Source organism: Struthio camelus, chromosome 2 (genome assembly GCF_040807025.1).
Source record: "Struthio camelus isolate bStrCam1 chromosome 2, bStrCam1.hap1, whole genome shotgun sequence".
Lineage (NCBI taxonomy): Eukaryota > Metazoa > Chordata > Aves > Struthioniformes > Struthionidae > Struthio > Struthio camelus.
Window position 1 is genome coordinate 21,456,889 of NC_090943.1, and position 20,319 is coordinate 21,477,207.

The 20,319-nt window shown below is 38.2% G+C and overlaps 1 protein-coding gene across 8 annotated transcripts in view; it reads right to left on the minus strand.

The window, feature by feature from the left end:
• The window catches only part of SPAG6 (sperm associated antigen 6), a 46,703-nt gene that overhangs the window by 18,383 nt on the left and 8,001 nt on the right, over positions 1-20,319 (minus strand). For all 8 annotated transcript variants that reach the window (XR_011139592.1, XM_068934576.1, XM_068934578.1 and 5 more), the window contains 4 exons: positions 13,772-13,938; positions 10,018-10,201; positions 3,148-3,353; positions 2,062-2,235 (listed from right to left, as the gene is read on the minus strand). Coding sequence is in view for 7 of the 8 variants with exons in the window: in XM_068934576.1 (XP_068790677.1) it covers positions 2,062-2,235; positions 3,148-3,353; positions 10,018-10,201; positions 13,772-13,938 (731 nt within the window). In the remaining variant the exon portion in view is untranslated. The remainder of the gene's footprint in view (positions 1-2,061; positions 2,236-3,147; positions 3,354-10,017; positions 10,202-13,771; positions 13,939-20,319) is intronic.

Sequence of the window (20,319 nt, forward strand, 5' to 3'; positions counted from 1 at the left end):
CTATTTTCTGAGCAAACAGCAGATGAACAGTGCAGGGACAGAGGTAAAGGCCCATTTCTTCTGTCACCTGCACGCTGGATAACCTCTGCTGCTGCCTAACAGCTCTTGTGGGTTCCCCCACTGAGGCATGAAGCCAAAAACAACTGTCACGGCTGCTCAAAATCAGCTGGGACTACACCCTTCTGCCATGTTATAGCGCCCTAAAAAAGGTGTCCAGGGAACATGCTTGATAGGCAATGGAGCTTGTCCTAGAATAGCAAGGCTATAATTTGACATAAATGATCATCAGATCTACAGTCTGATGCCTACTGTATAGATAAAGCTCCGTTTTTTTCTAAAGCTTTTTTTTTTTTCTAAATGGCATCACTTCTCACATCACTTGAGGGTCAGCAGTAGAGTATATATGATATCAATAATATATAGAAATTAACATGATTTCATATTGTGATCATTTCCTGGTATATTGCAGGTAAAATCATGTTTTTACAAAGTTTCCAAAGCAAAAGAAACATATTCTTAAAAGTTAGAACTAAATGCACAAAACTTAGCCATTTGGAGTTCCAATCCAGTTGACTTCTATAAACATGAAATCCACTGTAGCCTTGAAGCCATTAAAACAGGATTGTTTTATTCATGAAACAGCTAGATGAAATGTAAAGCTATTACTTAGGAAGCACAGTTCACATGACTGCCAACTGCAGCTGTTGAGGGCCAAGTCCCATGTCTGCGCACAGCCATGTGCACTTCAGTACACAGAGCTCCAGCACGGATGCAGTCCCTGCTGCTGTGAGCCTCACACCTCTCTACAAGTCTCCCAGATCCTGACCTTCACACGCATTTTACTGCCTGTGCAGCCAGACAGCAGAGACCCAAAAGCCAGAATGTTACAGGCCAGACACAGCCAACTACTGTGCAAATATTGTCTCTGCTGTAACATGTGTTACTCCAGCAGAGCTGTCTCGAGAGGCGCAGGGCTCACTCGCATTCTGAAGTCGACAACGTGGACTGGGACCTTCCACAGAGAGTCACCCAGATGCTTTCTGCAGCTCCTTAGGGAGCTGCGAAAGCAGCCGTTCCACTTGCACAGAGGATCCCGTGCGAGTACCTCTTGTGACTCTATCTAGAGCCTCGTGAGTTCAGCGTCTAGCTTCTAATGCTGTTGCTTGCCTTTGATAATCATCATCTCATCACTTGTTTGAGAAAGTCAAGTTTCCCCCATTGTGAGATGCAGAGAGAAAGTAACAAGAGAGCAACCTTTAATAACCAATAGCTTAATAACCAACAGGCTGAAGAAACAGCAGCACAATCTTCATGCTTAAACACTTCTCAACTGTTAAGCTAGAAGTATGATTTTGGAAGGGCTATGTTCAGCATTAGTGTGTTCTACTATATTACATTGTTTTATTTCATTTCAGAGTCTCATTTAGAGCCTTTTAATTGATTCTACAGTCTGACAGATTCACACAGTTGTAATTATTTAAGTTTTTCCTGTTTAGTTTGTATTCACTTTAGCAAATATGCCCCCTTCCCACATCTCTTATTGGCAAAAAGATGCAAATGCTGGGACCCAGATCACAGAATCAAGCTAATACAAGAAATACCACCAGTTTAATAATAAAGTGAATTTTTGACCTTTCTTGTCACTGAAAAAATAATGAAGATATGACCCTGCAGCCCAAAATATTAAAAGAGGGACACACACCACGTATTATTGTTACAGCATGTTCTTGCGATCTGTAAGCCAGTATCAGGATTTCTGTGAGGATTAACTTACGATTTTTTAAAATGTCTACAGCTGACAGTACTGTCAGTCTAAAACTTCTTCTCTGCACTAATATCTGATAGAATGAAATATCCAGGTATGTGTTACATGATTCCCAATTCCCTAACCCCATTCATATATCTCATACATCAGCAAGCATTTCCACCTTTTTCCAGTAAATAAGCCAAATTGCTTTTTGAAAGGAAGGGCAAATAGCTAAATGACAAAATATTCCTGTATTTTATTTAAAGTATAGCATCTAACGATATGACCTTGTATTTGCATTTTCAAGGTTTTACCTCAGGCGTATGCTTTGCTATCTCTCTAATTAAAGTTGCACCATTTTTCTTGACATATTCATCTGAGTCCTTCAGGCATGTGAGCACAACTGGGAAAATTTCTGCTTCAACCACCAACTCTGCAAGATCCACTGAATGTTTTGCTATTTGACTTAGAGCTGACAGCACCTGACGCTAGTAAATAAAAATTGTTATAAAATGAGCATCATACGAACAGCCTGCAACACACACTCCTCCTGCATACAAGAATCTATGGCATCAAGGAAAACAAAGCAGGATAGGGAAAACAATTACAGCTATTTTACAACTCACTGAGTCAATTCATGCATGAATATAATGGCATAGAACATTCACTGGTTCCTGAATAAAAGTTTCTCCTTTGTTTTATCCCATTCAAGCTTGCTATGTAATAAAAAAAAATTATACACCATTTAAAATTATGATTTAAAAGAATTTAGAGAAACCTACTAAAATTACACTTAGTTGCATAGCATAAATCTGACCCATCAGACCTCATATTAAAGAATTTTTATCTACTTTTTAGAAGTGGTATTCTTATGTTGTCATCTGTTTCTGTTAGAGTAAGACAGGAAAAAATATATATTAAGAAACAAATATTTTGTCAGTTAAACTAGTGCTAAAATCTTCAAGAGCTATTCACATCAGACAGTGCATTCTAAATCATAGCAACACATTTAATGTTAACTGTTTTATAGTATAATCTCAAGTTTGTAAAACCCATTTTCATGGATTGTGCAAATTACATCTATTTGAAATATCTGTTAGATAATATTAAAGGACAGGTTTTTATGCATCAGACTGCAATCTTCACATGGTACTACATAATTCTAAAAAAATTTATACTATTCACTTTAAAGATTAGGTTAGTTGCTCCTTACGGAGCGGCAGTTTTTATCCCATAGCTAACCGTGAATATGTCCAGAACTCTTTGTCACTAATTGTGTAGTTACATTTCAGTAATGTCTGAAACAAGAGCTTTCTAAATAAATATGCATATAAGTGTCTTTGATTCAGTATCAAGTAACGACTGGTATAATTGAGACAAAAAATAATTTTGAAATGTACCTTCAGTTTAGCATCAGGGTTCAGGATCATCTGAGCTAAGTGAGCGATAGCTCCTGCATCCACTACTGTCTGTGCTAACTCTGGAGAATGCTTTGAAATATCACTGAGAGTCGAAGCAGCAATCCTTTTCAAAGCAATTTCTGGCTCCTGGATACAGAGCACTAAAAGAGGAACAGCTCCTGCATCCACCACAGCTTGTGACAGTTCTGTAGGTCCAAGGAAAGTAATTAAGTGAGTATGGGTGACTGACCCTTGTGCAAGCCATTTTTCACCCTGACAGATACAGCAAAGGAAAAAGGGGAGGGTGTAGTTCACTGTCTCGACATCTGCATTTCAAATCAGCCCTCCTGGTTTCATAAACCGTGTGGACCAATCCACAACTGAAAAGAATGCAGGTCAATAGATGGACCCCCATTTACATGCACACATTTGAGGTAGATTAGGCTGAAATGGTTTGTTATTCTGTTTTCTTTTTCTTTTTTTAAAAGTAAGCAGATGTCAGCTGTTTAAACCCTGGCTATTCTACACTGATCAATAGGAAAGCATTTTATGCATGGCTAACAACAACAGAGAAAGCCAAAGTACCAAAATTTTACCAACCACCTAATTAGAGAGCATTTTACCCTCTTCAAATGATAAGCAGATATTAGCATAGATCAAATGCCAAAAACAGAAATACAAAAAACATACATAAAAGATATCTCTTACATAAAAGATTGGAAAAATTGAGCTTGTTGACCAAAACTAGGCTTTGCTACCATGCATGGAAAAAGACAGAATCTATACCTTAATGACATGAAGATGTTATCATGCATGCTTAGACAAATGAGAAACATCATCAGTGGGATATTGTATGTCTGAGATTAGTACAATATCCTTAACTATCTGCACCTTAACTAAAAGGAGCAAAAAAAAAAAAAATCTGAACATATGATTAGCTGACATGGACAAATATTACACTATTAGAAATTCATTAGCTCTCTTCATTATGTGCAGCATTAATCACAATCTGTAAAAAAGAAATTATTGGATATTACAAGCAAAATTTGTACTACAGCCAATCTGTGCTATTTTAAAATAATGTTAAAAAGTGGTAAAAATGAGGTAAGATTCAATAATCTATTAGGTTCTTTGTACAGTTTTGCTATACCTTATTATGCATATCCATTATTATCTTTAACATTTATCTTGACTTACAGTACCATGGCAACATATGGCTACTGTATTTCAAGGCTCTAACTTAGCTTTTGATTTATACTTCATCAATAAAGAGATTTTAATACTAAGAAAAATAGAGCATACTTCATTAAATATATATAGACTAATAACGTTTTTTATGAAATCTGAAAGCCATATCATCATTAGGCTGTTAATATCCAAATGAAGTTCCTGACCAGATTTGTTTTCAATTAGTGAATTATAGCCACACACTCTAACACATGTAATAAGTCAAATATTTACATTGTATGTTATTTTATGTGATATATTTTAAGCAAAATATAAATATTACTTTACAAATCTTTAATAAATAATGAAGTAATTTTTAATAAATTAATAGAAAAATAGCCCTTCAAGGTTCACTTTTCAAAGAACTACCTGGCTGAAAATGTAGAGCATGCACCCTCCAAACACGCACAAATCATAGGATTTCAACAAAACCTTGTATCTGCAATTTTATAAATTTGAAAGAAAATGTACCTGAAAATATATCTGCAAATATACCTGACAAGAAGTTAAACAGTATCAGTGGTATAAGCTAAATTCAATTTTAAACGGAAAAGAACATTCTTGGTCTCTTCAAAAGTGTATTTTGATGCTGTACAGTGACCGAGAGAAATACATAATTAACTACTGACCAAAGGTCAGCTGGAGGATATGAAAAATTATAACAATGGATAGTCCATCTGAGTATCCAGTTATGGAACGCGTCTCATGGGTAACTTCAAAGCAACCACTGCAATTGCCTATAGTCTGCCAAGGAAACGCTAATATCAGGAAACTGATGTCAAGAGGTACAAGATTGTACTAGAAGAATGGGTCTCTCAAATTCCTTATCAACTGAGATCATGAAGGGCAAGTAGCAAGAGAAAGAGCAACACCTTAAGGTCACAGCTAAACCTAGGCATGTAAAAATATCAATACAAAATATTTTTAAAGGGCAAACTAAATCTGATTCAATTTAAATCACCTCTTAAAAGTCTAATATCATATAAATGCTGGTGGTGACTGTTGGTCATGTTTAATTAAATGTTTGTTCTTCCAGTGATGTTTAAGATGCACGGCTAATAACTTACCACACATAGGCTTGGATCATGTGTCAAAAGACAGACAAGTAGTAAATGGGCTGACAGAAAAACAGGAAAGCTGAGGCAGGGACAAAAGAAAATATATATCTTCCCATCCCTCCCTGCCACAAACTCAGCCCAAAATTATGATTCTAAGAATTAATGATTCTATGATAATTGAATTTTTTTCCCCCTCAAGAAGACACTCAATTGACCTTCCCAGTTGGTAGAATGTCTATTTCTAATGTCTAATGTTCTAATTCTAATCTAATTCTAACTATACACCAAAAGTACTTACCAAACTTTGCTACTCACTTACAGAATACAGACGCGTGGAAAAAAATGCAGGCTGAGAATGAGTTAAAGGAGAAATTATATTTTTCCAGTAGAAATTTAAAAAAAAAAAAAAGTTAGTCAAAGAAATCAAATGAGGTGTTCAAAAAAGTCTTTTTTGTGACTTGCTCCACTATGCCAGGTCTGTGAATCTGGACAAAGACCAGTAGTTGAAAAGCAGGAGAAAGAGAGCAAAGAAAAACTAGTTTATGAAGCTTGCATAAGTCCACAGAAAGTTATGAAAACCTAGGGCTTTGGATTGCAGTTTGAGGTACAAATCAAGGGACCTTCTATCCATACGGTGATAAAGTAGGACTTCTCCCTACATGAGAGAAAGCAACAAGTATTATTCTACGTACGCTTAGAGATGTGGTGGCTTCTGAGTCCAAGCTGTCTCAAATTAGTTGCTTTTGCCCAGAAGAAAATAAGCAGAATTCTAGCAGAGGGAGGTATTGCAGATATGATAGAGAGACTGACACGGAGGTATGAGAAAGACTGATAAAAATAGACCTTGGAGCTTAAGGAGTCACCAGTTTGATTAGGAGTTCTACTAGAAGGCTCTTCTCAATCCAGATGTGCTCATCAGGGACCGAGAAATTAATTCAAAGGATATTGAGGCCTAGTCATATGCTTCCTTGACCGGTAAGAGCAGAAAGTAAACAAAAAGGAGTCAATCTGACTAAATTCCCTCTGAAGTTAATGGTAAGTTTTTCAGGATTTATCTGAAGTGACCTAAAACGTTAAAGAAAAAAAATCCCTTCATGCTAGCATAATAGGATGAATTAAAAAAAAAGTTTGGGAAGCAAAGACAAGGGTGAGGAAGTAAACGTGCAAATACTTCCCAGGGAAGGGAATTCAGCTACTCATCAGCTAGCAGACAAATTTTCTCCACTTGGAAGCAAATGCGTTTTTCCATCTAAACCAGGGTCCTCGGGACCTTGCTGGGGTGGCAGGTGTATCCACTGGAGATAACAGCTTTTGACCAAAGCCGCCAACACTATATTTTTCTGAGGACTGTGTAATCGTATGAAGACTCCAATCACCACCATCACTTCAAAATCAGAGTTTTATGCAGGCCAGTACCAGCACAGTACTAAAGATTACATTGAAACCAGTGGAAAAAAATCCTTTCCTCAGTAGAGGGATGAAGGTCATTAATTATGGAGGCAAGTTTAGATCCTTGAATAGGACAAAATAACTAGACTCAGATCATTGACGATCTGAGCAACCTGGTCTGACCTTGTGGCTGACCCTGCTTTGAGCAGGAGGCTGGACTAGAGACCTCCTGAAGTCCCTTCCTGAATTATCCCATGATCCCAAGGGCAACAGTATGACAGAAAATCAGTATAACTCCTCTCTCAGCAACTTGTTTGAGTGTAAGCAAATACAGCATTGTTTATTTTTGTTTTCCTACCTTTTTGCAATATGCTGTAGCAGGTAAGACAGCATGAATAAATTATACACTTTACATAGGCAAAGCAAATGGAAAGATATGTTATTTGCATGCCTCTCAAACCTGAGAGCTCTGCACTTTAAACCCCTCACTGAATACAGTATCAGCAAAAGTTTATAAAATAATTTTCACAGACTTAATGGTATTTCAAACACTTTGCACTTCTTTTCAAACATTTATATATAGCAGAAATGATGAATCGCAAAATTACAGCACACTGATCTGTATATGCTGGAGTTAATCAGTGTCTGAGCTTCAACTCAAGGGGACCTGCAAATGAGCAACATAACTGCACGAGCTATTGCTAAATTCTGGAATCTGACCTGGCAGGATTTCTAATGTCTTGTAATCTCATGAGACCTCTATCTTGACCTAAAATCTCACAGGAATCCAACGATTTCTACAGACATCTATTCAAAGAAGAACTGCATTTTGAGTGCTTCCAGTATGAAAATAGTATGGCATTTTCTAACCAGAAAATATTCATTAGGGGAAAAAAAAAAAAATCACAGTTTCTCACAATGGAAGTATTTTAATAGGAACGTACATCACAGATCTCAGAGAGCAGCTTTAGTAGGTCGTGGATGGAATTTCTGAAAAAAGCAAAGAGAGATCCTCCCATTGCAGAACAGTTACTGCCTAGTGCTCTCAGCCTTTGCTTGCCTTCAAGGAGACAGAGGTTCACATCCTGCCTAAAACAGATTGGGACTTTAATCTGTCTCCAGTATCCCAGGCAAGTGTCCTAATCATTGAACTATTCCTGCTGGGGACAAAGCAGCAACATCCCACACACACACTGTTTTTTAGGAGGGAGCAAAAAAAAAAAAAAAATCTTATCTTAATCTTGTCCCAGTTTGGAACAGAAACAATTTTTGAAAATGAAAAAACTTTTGTAGGTGTGGGAAACTATTTCACACCCAACTCTTATTTTTAGGGTTTAAGCTGCAATATGTATCCACAGACAGTCAATGAGAGAAAATCATAACCGCCACACTATATCAACACAAGCATGCAAGTCTAATCCAGAGTTTCTTCAACAGTAAACACCAGATGTTGATAAGAACAGGTCCATCTATCTTTGTATCCCATCTCCAACAATATCCTGTTGCAGAGGCATGCATGTAGGAGTACAAGAAACATACCATGCACAGAGTGATCTTTCCCCAATAAGCCTTCTTTACCTCCAGTAATCATCAGTTTGGAGACTTCCTGTAGCTGTGTTTTAGAGGAAGGTAAATCCCCCAAAGTGACTTGTAGTTGGGCAGCAGGGGAAAAATTTTTTTTTTTACTGATTACATCTAGTGATGTCTACGCCCTGAAGCTTGCAGTGTGGTAGCACTTGCAATTTCAACCTGATTTCAGAAAATGCTGTTCCTGTTGCTGCCGTAAATTAACCTGAGAGATACACCCACTTACTGTCAGTGAATAAATAGTTCACATTCATGGAAAAACAATTTGTATAAGGAGTTTGTTGTCTTCGGTACCCTTTCGTCATCTCCATCTTTGCAGACAATGCTATTACAGAGTGAACTGGATCACCAGATCCCAGCCAGCCAGGCAGCATTCAGGCAATGAATAGCATAAAGGGCAATTAAGGCAAGTCAATATTGATTTACTGATATAACAAAACTACAGAACTGTTTATGTTAAGAGTAACATAGACACTTACTTGCACTATATACATTTATACAAGTGAACACTTTCAAATGACGCTTAAACAAATATCCTTCAGGTGGAAGCAACGCTTATTTTCTATTAAAGCTGGGATTCAGACCTAACAACCCAAAGGTAAAAAGTTCTTTAGCACATAGAGGTGCCCCAAAAATGAGTTTTGTTTCCTGGAAAAAAGAAGCCCATTAGGACAAACGTTGATAAATTTGGAGCCCGTTTCGGCAAATTACCCCTCTCTCTAAGTGGGAAGGGGAAACCCCCATACCTTCTACGGTCCAGCACTTCACATAGCTTTAAGAAAAAAAAAAAAAATCACTTCCAAATCCAGTCTAAGTATATTTTAAAACCAAAACCAAACATAAATGAATGTATCAGCTAATGGTGTGATCCTGGGGTAATTTTAACTTTAAACTACCCTTCCCATCCAGCAGCTTCTTCCCTCAATTCTTTGATTCATAGCTCAAAACTCTTTTACTTGAACTATATAAGTAGCTAGTAAAGGACTTATCTGCTGTGTGGATCAGCTTTTGAACAGGAACTTGACACGACCAGTGAGTTACATAACTATCCGAGACAGCAGTAAGCTGCTCAGTATCAGATTCCTAGGATCTATTCCTGACTCTCAGAGAAGAACGTGGTCTACTGGCTATAGCAGTGCAATGAATTTGGCACATTAGCAGTTGCAGGCAGTGCTGTCAACTGGATGACACTTGGTTTCGCCTAGAGCTCCCTCTTTTACTATATATCTAAAATGAGCGGAATGAACGTTGGAGCAAACAGAACTTTGTTCCACAGTACCAGTTATATAATGCATAAAGATTCTGAAATTTCTTCATGAAGCAGAATAAACCAGAATGTAACTTCTGGGACACAAGTCCAGTGCATCTCCTCTTAGAGGATCTCCCACAGAGTCTGACATTGTTGGTGTCAGATATACTATCTTCCCGCTAATGGTGCGGCACTGGCAAATTTGTAAATTTACAGCAGCTTCTTATTCCAAATTTAAAATTTCATAACAGTGCAGAAGAAAAAGCATCTTGTTCTGAACAAGGAAAATTACAAAAACATGATTTATTACAACTTTAATATAGCATTAAGATGAAAGAAAATACATATGAAACGTATTACCTGAATTGTGTCGGGCAATATAACCAAGTGCCCAAGCTGCAGCTTCTTTCACTCCAGGGTCAAAATCTTCCAAACAAATCACAAGCGTCTCCAGTGCTCCACACTGAACTATTGCCTGGGCTAGCTGTGGAGAATGTTTACCAACTGCTCTTAGCACAAATGCTGCCGCTTTCTTGTAGAAACGCTACACAAATCAGAAAAAAAAAATGTTTTTACTAATGTTAAGTAATTCAAAACATAATACAGTACAGACTTGCATAAATTAGACTGTTAGTAGTAGCAATATCTCATACAGATCCAAATCAGAATCACTAGACATCACACAAAAAAATGAACCTACAGCCCTTGACTGAAACAGCTCATGATCTAAAATTTGTAGTAAGTGCATAAACAAACAGAAAAAATGAGAGGGCTAAGAGGATATGGGGAAAAGATAATAATCTAGATAAATCTGTTTGCTTAAGTGAGTAGTGAGTGATAAGAGCTGCAAAAACAATACCTCTTAGCATATCTAACTAGATTACACAGGTTATGCAGGGCAAACGCCTAGAATAATTCTACCCATCTGTGACATTCACAAGGCTTCACAATTTCTAATGTATATAGACTCATATCATATCACCCCTATGAGAAAACATTGTTTACATTTGCAAACAGGAAATAAACACAGAGAATCAGATCCAACAAAAAGGGTTTAAAATTTGAATCCTGATATGCTTAAATGGTGCCTAAGTCCACAGCTGAGATCCTGAAAACCTAGCCTACTGGACACCCAACACTGGACACTCCTCGCTTCTGATCAGGCAACCTGCAGTTCTGCTCCCGCACGTATCCAAAGCCAGCTCCTTTCTGACAGCACTGAGCAGCCTGGCACCTCTGCATGCACACGTTCAAGCAAGATCCAAGCACACGTCTAGTTGCTCCTACCAATTTGCCCCAGTGCTGGACCAAACACGTGCTTTCAGCATATACGCAGTGTATTGTGCTGCACACTTCATGGGGTTCCATGTAAACTGCCTGGGTGGCTGTGGCTTATTTGAAAAGCATAATTAAAAAAGCTTTCCCCAAAAATTCACATTTCACATTCTCTTTCAGCAGTTTTCTAGCCATCATTGGGATGCAGAAGATGAAGGTTAGATTTCCTCCCCTGCCCTAAAGTTTCAAAACTCAGACTCCAAGCAAAGCACTCTGGCCACAGACAACTGTGTTGAGGAAAGACAGCTCAACTCCCTCTTTAAGCCATCATGCAGCAACGTGTGCAAAATTCACTGGGCCACAAATAATTTACTGCCATGACCATGTGCCCGGAATATACTCTGTGGCCTGGCAGTTGACAGACCAGCCCTGTGGCCTCGCTCCAGAAGGCTGCCCCTCTTTGTGGTGGCCAGTTTTAATCCCATTCCAAGACACTTGATTGTCCTCTGCTCTCTACAGGGAGCTTGGGAACTTTATGGTGCTATATACCTACTGCCAAGGTACCTAAATATTACACTGTAATATTACCCATAATATATACACTTAAATATTGTAAAGACCACATTCCTTTTGGATCAAGTCCAGAGAAACAAAGAACCACGAGTGCTTTGGTGCATCCTGAAGATGCACAAACACCCTTGAAAAGCTGGCCTGAAAGCAAGGAGATGTGGCAATAGAGAGGTATCTGCAAAGTTAAATGGACCCAGGCTCATTCTCCAGCCCTGAAGGGCAGTGGCCCAGCACACCATGTCTATACAGCCAAACTACTCCCAAAGCACGGTGGTTTCATCTATACATCTATGCTACTGGCAACTGTCCCTGACCCACGCTGTCCCCTAAACAATAACTAGGCATTGCCTGGGAGTTTGCTAGCTTGCTGGTGAGCATGGGCCAAAACCACGTCAGGAAGCACGTTAACAATTTAAGGGCGCAGTCATGTTCCAGCACTCGAGTCTATGCCATGGTCCTGCTTAGTTTACCAGTATAGACGTAATTTCTTAACACCAAAAATCGAAGTTCTACAAGCTAATATATAATTTACAAGCAAAATATTAAACGTTATTTAGGGGGAACATTAGCTGGGGAAACAGAACAGACAAAGGGGTACCTACTACTACCTAGTGTAAATTACCACAAGTTTTGCTGAATTTAGTGAAGCTATGACAGTTTACACCAGTCTATGTCTCTGCAAATATGAGTATGTTATTCCCATTTAGTAATTACGCTCTGAGCAAAGAAAAATACTGCAGGGTTTTTGTTATTATTCAAACACATTTATTTACAAACAAGTCATATTCATAGGCATAGTTAGAATGCATTATAAAGCTATGTATTTTGCTCAGTTTAATTGACAAACAATTGAGCCAGGATGTGACCCTGTAACTATTCTCCACAGATCAGTGGAATCAGTATTTATTGTGTGCTCAGAGAATCTGCCCCTTAAGTATAGATGTTGATACACGAGAAGCGAGTGGAATGGAAATGTGTCTTTTTTTTTTTTTTTGGCCTATGGGAAGTAACAAACTGCATGCATTGCTAAACTCTGCATGAACTGGATAATGAGTTTCCTTCGCCTGCCCTCAGTCACCAAGGCATAGGAGGCCTTCCATGACCTCACACTAATCTTGCTGCTGCCCCAAGTGATTCTGAATCACAACCATCTCACAGATGTAATGACAGCACAGGCAGTAACATGGAAGAGATAAATCAGGGTACTCAGACAAACTTAGCAAGGGCTCAGTTGTTGGAGGATTTTTTCCTCAAATAAAAAATAGAGGATAAAGACTTTTGTTCCCCTCCTCCCTTTAAAATACAAATAAATTAACCAAAAGGGTTATAAATTTGTCTAGCTGAAACCTTAATTTTCTTTCCCTACTATACCAGTATCTTGACATTAATGCTTTTCTTTGATACATTTTTAAAATTAACCGTATAGGCATTGGTCAGATATGCAACAACAAAAACATGCAATGAGTACTTACATTTATGGTTTTCTCAAAAGACTGAAATGAAAACATATAGTTTACAAGCTATATTTCTATTGAAATTCTACTTTTCCTAAATCTAATAAATCAAAAATACAAGCCAGGTATGACTGTGATTTCAATACATTTAACTCTCAGCTTTCTTTCTTTTTCCAGTCATTAGGAACAGTATTTAAAAGCATTTCTGTTAATCTAGGTTAGGAACCAAACACTAGAATATACGCAAAAACTGAAGAAAAATGGCAAGAAGGGAGAAACAGAGACCATCAGATTTATCTGCACTGGATTACATTTCTCTCTTTTTTTTTTTTTTTTGGACAAACATGAAGATCAGAACATTTCAGTGTATTTTCCTGTGTTAGTAGTTTGATATTTTTATGCTACAGATTCGCAAATGGCTATGTTTGGAGATATTAAATATTCCACTACAGAAGTACAGTTTATATGTATTTTACAAGCGTTTGGTATTAATGACAAATCCTATTCAATTGCCACCACTACTTTCAATTTATCTCATTTTTAAAGAGGGGCCTTTTATAAAGTATCACTCAACATTTTGAAAACAATAGTGCCATGGATATTTTTCATACAAAGAGCTAAGAGGTAAAACAATATTTTAAAGTCAAATTCATGCACACAATACAAACTGATCTTTCAAAAGTTCAAACATACATGTTGTCTCTGACTTCCGTACATTTATTGCAGCATTAGGAATAATAGCAGATAGCTGATATGGAAAGATTTCCCCTTCCCCATGTTAAAAAAAATATTACTTAAGAAATATGATGCCTTACATTCTGCTCAGACAACGAGCACACAAGTTGAGGAAGAATGTCTCCCTTCACTACTGCCTCTGCCAGGTCATCATTATAATTGGCAAGTCTCCCAAGAGCCAAAGCAGCAGTCTGTTGAATAGTTGGGACCACATCCAGCAAAAGAGGTCTCAGCAAAGCCATCACACCTGAGTTACATCGGGAAGAGAAAAGCCCACCTAATAAGTGGAAATTTTTCTAAACATTTGCCTTTATTCATAAAAATCTACTAAATTACTCTTAAAAATAATAGGAACGTATGGGAAATTCAGAGGACTTCCCCTGAAATGAAGTTGGCGCTTGGAGAGCACTGCTGATGCATAACAATCTTCCTGCCCATTTTTCATAGGTATAAAACACTTCTGAAATATAAAAATTTCACATGTAGAAATAAGTTATATTTAAGCCATGTAGAAATAAGCTATATTTAAGCACACATAAAACACATCTGTTAACAACGTAAACATGCACAGGAAACTCCATCTGGAGGTTCTGGTGAGCTAACACTGATATGTCACTCATTACTCAGTCTGCCAGCAGAACCTCTGCATGGAATTCTACCAAATTACTAATAATTCCACCTATTACAAACAGTGACCGATTTGAGGATCAATAGCCATACCATATTACATTCCAGTCAGAAGAATTAAAGACTTTATTACAACATCATTATTTATGATGTGTTTATACTGCAGTCCACAGTGTATGTTATATATGAAAGAAGATGAAGTCCCTTCTCTAAGGGGTTCTTACGCATACCCATAAGCTGTTGAAATTACAGGTAAGGTAAGCAGCCATGACATGAACCATAAGCAGTCATGGTACAGGAAAGTCCTCACACGGATAAACATTTGGCTAAAAATAGGAAATAGTAGGAGAAGACATTCCATTCTTGCAAGAGGCGGTCACACTGCAGTTCCTCAAGAGCCTGTGCTGGGGCATATGCTGTTGAATATACTCATATTCATAAATGATCTGGAAAAGGACATGAAGAGTGCAGTGAGAATATTTGCTGGTGATTCAAAGTTATTCAAGGTGGTACCAACAAGGGCACTATGAGAAACTACAGAGACTGAATGACTGGATGATAAAATGGCAAGTGATATTTCAAGTAGATAAGTGCAAAGCAATACGGATGAGAAAACCAATTTTAAACTTCACATATACAGTGATGGAACCCAAACTGATCACTACCACTCAGGAGAAACATCTCGGGGTTATGACAGATAGTTTCATGGAAACATCGGTTCACTACTCAGTAGCAGAAAAGAAAGTTTGCACACAGAAGCATACAGAGTGCTAGGGAAATGGGTAGAAAACATAACAGATTTATGCAATGGTATAGTGATGGTCTCTGTTTTGCATCTAATCCATTCCTCCGCAATAGAAATGGAAAAGGTACAGCGAAAGGCAACAAGGATAATCAATGATGACCATTCTGTATATGGAAGCTATTCCCACCGTTAAACTAAGACTGTTCAGTAAGGGTATTAGCAAGGTTCACAGAATCTAGTTTAGCATGTAGCAGGCAGCTAGGGATTGAATACTAACTCTTCCAACACCAGGGAATAAGATATGAAGCTAGTAGAGGCCCAATTCAGAAAGAGATGATTTTTCACAAAAAAGGCAGTAGAGCTGTGGAAGCTCTTGCCAAAGCAATTCACATGTGCAGTCTTCCCAGATTTTCAGAACAGCAGTCCATTGCACGCTACTAGATATATAGAAACTTTGCATACTTCAGGAAGTCCCTGAGCTGGTAACAGTTGGAGGCTGAACGAGTACTCTTCTCCTGTTCTTATAGTCTTTCCTAAGCATCTGGTATGTCCCCTGTTGGGGGCAGAACAGCGGGCTAGATCAGCTGCTCTGATCTCTGGTCTGACACACATGGCAATTCTTCATGATCCTTAGACTATGCAGGGAGGTTTATAGCTTAATAGGGAGCAGTTCTGAATTAGTTTTATCTTTGATAATGGAGAACACTCTAATATAATGGAACTGCAAACAAAAAATTGAAAATAAAAACATGATTGCATTAAGAATACAATTTATAAAGGACTGGAGAGAGGAAATTAATTGCACTGCAAGTAGTTCTTTGAAAGTGCTGTCCCTATACCAGCCAGATGCATGAATTAATACTTCCATGCTTTAGTACCTCAACTGGAAAGCAATGCCCTCTGGAGCTGCAAAAGTGCTACATCAGAACACTGAACATTCAAAGACATGATTAGAAATTTTTCCGTCAGCCATCTGAGTTTTCCACTAGGTTCGTTTGCATCAGATAAGGATTTAGCTGATTGACCAGAGCCACAAGAAAAAAATAAAACTTTCTTTCTCAAGGGCTGTGTATGCTCATAAGCCATGTCTGCACCAAACAAAGGTCTTTTGGTACAACAGACCTACAATGGTGGGTTCACTGCCTACTCGCAGATGACAACCAGAAGATGTTGACCAGCCACACCATGATAAGAGGAAAAGAAAAACTAAGGGCCTAGAAATAGTCCAAAGGGATGGAGACTATATTAAGGTACTCCCATGGCCTGTACAGAAGGGCACCCTAGGAAGACAAAAATCAGGTTGAGCAGCAGTGAAATTCTCACAGAAAACACTTACTATTTTAACTTTTAAAAAAATTGCTCCCAGCAAGCAGAAAATAAAATAATAATCTATAGATGGCTCTGAACAAGGGAAAACAAAAAAAAAAAAAAAAAACCAGAGGCCATGCAGACCCTTAACAACGTTCTTCTGGGAAAGTCACTCCTACAAACAGAGGCTACACAGCCGTGATGGGTATGACTTCCCAGGAGGTTCACAAGCCAAAAGAATACAGGTCTCATGGGGACACACAATAGAAGGAGAAGAGTGAGATAAAACTATGATGTCTAAATAGCACTCCAGAGCACTAAAAATGGCTCTGCAGCAAGCATCATTTTAACATGTACACGTAGAGCCTTCGGAAATAGGTCTGCAGTACAGCTGGGGCCTACTCTTGCTCCTGTCAAAGTCAATGGGAGCTAAAACAGGCATCCTGCATACTAACAGTCAGGGTCTAGCTACTCCAGCATCACAAGAACAATGGGAGTTCACTCAGCACTGGAGGAATCACTTACTGCTTCAGGATGTGGCCAATAGATTGACATCTTCTCACAAACTCCCTCAAATGGTGTGCGTGGTCTCATTAGTACACCATGCTTCATATCAAAGTGTGCTAAGTACTTTATAGGATAAATTAGAAAAGAAAAACTAACAAACAAAACATGACTTGATGCCAACACCATATACCTTCTATTGTCAGTTTATCTTCCAGTAAGTCACCTGCACCCTCTACAGGAGGGCATTTTCTTGTTCTTACCCTCTAACACAAGTTGCATGGTCAAGCACCTGCTGAAATCCCTACAGGGACCTCTTGCTGTTCTGACTCTTTAGACTGGAGATATTTAAGCAGCAATAGTTAAAAGTAGGATGCTTGTGTTTAGTTTACAAATATTACATTTGAGACTTTTAAGTTGAGATGATTCAGTAAGGATGTGAGAGACAGTTCAAACCCCACACTGAATCAAACTCAAATTCAATTTTTCTCAAGTAAGTACCAAGCTGTTGCCTAACTGGCCCTACCAAGGTGGCAAGGCAGTCAGACTGTGCTAGTTTGACTGATAATTCCATCCTAAGCTGAAGAATCTTCCTCTCTCAAGAGTTTTCTCTGTATTACTATATTTCCAGAACAAGTTTATGTTTGAAGAAATTGCTGTTTTGTGGCAGAGAAATGTGTCACACAAGTATTTCTAGCCAGTTTGACATCCAACTCACCTGGTCTCAGCAGGAAGCATGCATCTCCATTCAAAGTCATGCTGCAAGATTTGTGTATAAAGTCATCCAAAAGAGAAAAAGATATTAATTGTACAATGTATCCCTCATCCTTTAATCACAAATGGTGATGGCCTCAAAATTCAGCAAATATTTTAATAGATTAGAATCACTGTAGATGGAAGGAATCCATAAGCTAGATTCAGACCATGCACCATGTTTCTGGCCTGCATGATATACCCAGCCACTGTAAAATGTAAAATCACTTTTTGAAAAGTTTACATTCACATACATTTTGAGTTGACCAAAACATGAAACTTATATGATTTGTATTTTCAAGATCAGCTGATACAGATTTCACTTCCAGAACATGCCAAAAACCTTGAGCCTGAAACAATATTGGCAGGCAGCATGTCTCCCTATGACCAAAATCATTTATTTCACTGCAGTATAAAGCATGTAAAGTAGGGTGATGACATTTAAGTGTCAGCACAAAATGTTCCACTGCAAATTATTTTAGCTGATGTAAGTGAAAGTGAGGAAAGAGATGAAAAGTGAAATGAGAGTAAATGTTTGGAAAAAGATACAAGATGCTAAAACAGATTTAAAAAAAAAAAAAAAGGAATAGATAAAAAAGGTTTAGAAACAAATAGAAACTGTGCTAACCCTCAAGGGGAATTTATTTTCCCAAAGTGATGCCTGAATATGAGAAAAGTTAGTGAACAAATAATTATCATGACAAGCACTTTGGTGGCACAAGAAAAAGAAAAAAAAAAATCAATTCTTGTTGCTTTACAAGCCTTATATTGACATCAGATTAACTGAGAATTGAGAGCAGTGTGTAGTCATAGATTATGCCTGTGCACTGAACATAATTAAAAGCCTCTATCTCTCTTTCCTACATCATCTAAAAATCAGTCTGTTTTCTCTGCAGCAAGATTCTATCCATCATCTCTGACCCCTCTGCAAGACCAACTGCTTGAGAAGTTTTCATCATTTTCAGTGTTGTCACATGTTCAGTAAACTGAGCATTTCTCTCTTAACAGCACTTAGCATAAATAAGCATTAATTCTGAGAGTTGTATAGCCTCAATCAGAGGTTATATGTTCTCCACTAAACACCCACAGGAAAGCAAAGATGCCCACCTTCCCTTCCACAAGCTTTGCAGGCACTGCTGGAAGGAACAGATGTCCTTGACATGGAAAGGGGTTTTCCTGTCCGGGGCCCAACCCAGTTATTTTATCTTTGGTGAGTTCCTCTATTCAAGGAGCAGAAAGCTCCCTAAAGCTCCTGAGCCGTAAAGTACGAAAATAGATAAGAAACTTCCAACAATTTCCTCTTACCTCTACTGCTCACTCAAATGAATTGGGCTATACAGGCCAGGGTGCAGCAGTGCCTTGCCTAAAACTTTAGGGGAACTCTTTGGTCTTCTTCTAAGTAAGTCTCTTCTGATAAAAGTGGGAAATTCACTAATTCAGAGGCTGCTACACAGAAAGTAAAGAACCACAAAATAAGGTATTTGGACCATTAGACGAGATTTGTTTTGGAAGAGTTCCCACAAGCAACTCAGAAATAGGGTAACAAAGAATTACTGCCAAATAGTCTTTCTTGCATCACATAACCTTGACTGACCCTGGGCAAGGAATGATTCCCCTTTCTATCCTCAGTTTCTCACTCACTTGTTTTGAAGAATGACACACTTTAGAAGCTGAATTACCCTTAGCACACACTTCTCAAGTGGAGTTGTTGTGCGCAGGCCTGATTCACTTTCTTTTAGCAAGCAAGTGCCGGCTGCTGCCTATCTGTATCTGGAAAAAACTCAGGGCAGCAGCAGGTTCCAAGTTTTTCATTCCAAGCTTCCTCAGCCAAAAAAACAGTAACTATGCTGGAGATAGCAGCCTTTGTTTGGTTATTTCAACTGTTTAGGGAAAAACACCTGAAAGTCTGGCAAAATTTCCTCCCCCCACCAAAAAAACTCTCGTCAAACTTGACTAGACACAAGTCCGAGAAATATCACTCTAGGTTGCAAATTCTCTTCGCTTCTGCCCTTAAAAGATGACCACTTCTCTCCCCTATTCTTCTTCCTTAAAAATAGGATTTTTCAGCCTTTAAATTTTAAAACGGAAATAAAAGTAATTCTCTGCTAGTTTTGTTGTCTCTTTGGTATACTCTTCGAAGATACTGTCTTTCTAACTTATCCCTTGAATCTAAATGTAGTGTTGTCTTCTCATTTTTGTATGCTACATGTTACACTAAGAACATTCACTGAGTTAACAATAATGCTCAAGCATTCATCATATAACCTTGATTTGTCAGGAGTCCTGATGTCAGATTCAATGACTTGACGAGGAAATAAAGTGCAAACTTATTTCTGTGTCACCCCAGCTCCCTGTCTTCAATGACTTTTTCTAGAAACAGCATAGCAGCAAGATTTAAGCAGGAGACCTCAGACACGTTCCCAGATGAAGAGTGAGAAATAGAACTTTCCCTCGCTTGTCTTGAGGCTGCCTCTTCCAGCAGCTGCACAGTACATGTGTCTCAAGTATGTATTTCTCAGGCATGACTCAGCCCAAGGAAGGACTCCGCACTGTGGCTTTTCTATGCACATTAGCACTAAAATCTTTCAAAGATCAAAGGGGACATAAATACAGTTTGGTAACAAAGACTCTAGGTAATCAAGTAATTTGTTACACAATTACCAGATGATGGGGAACATAGCACAGATTCAC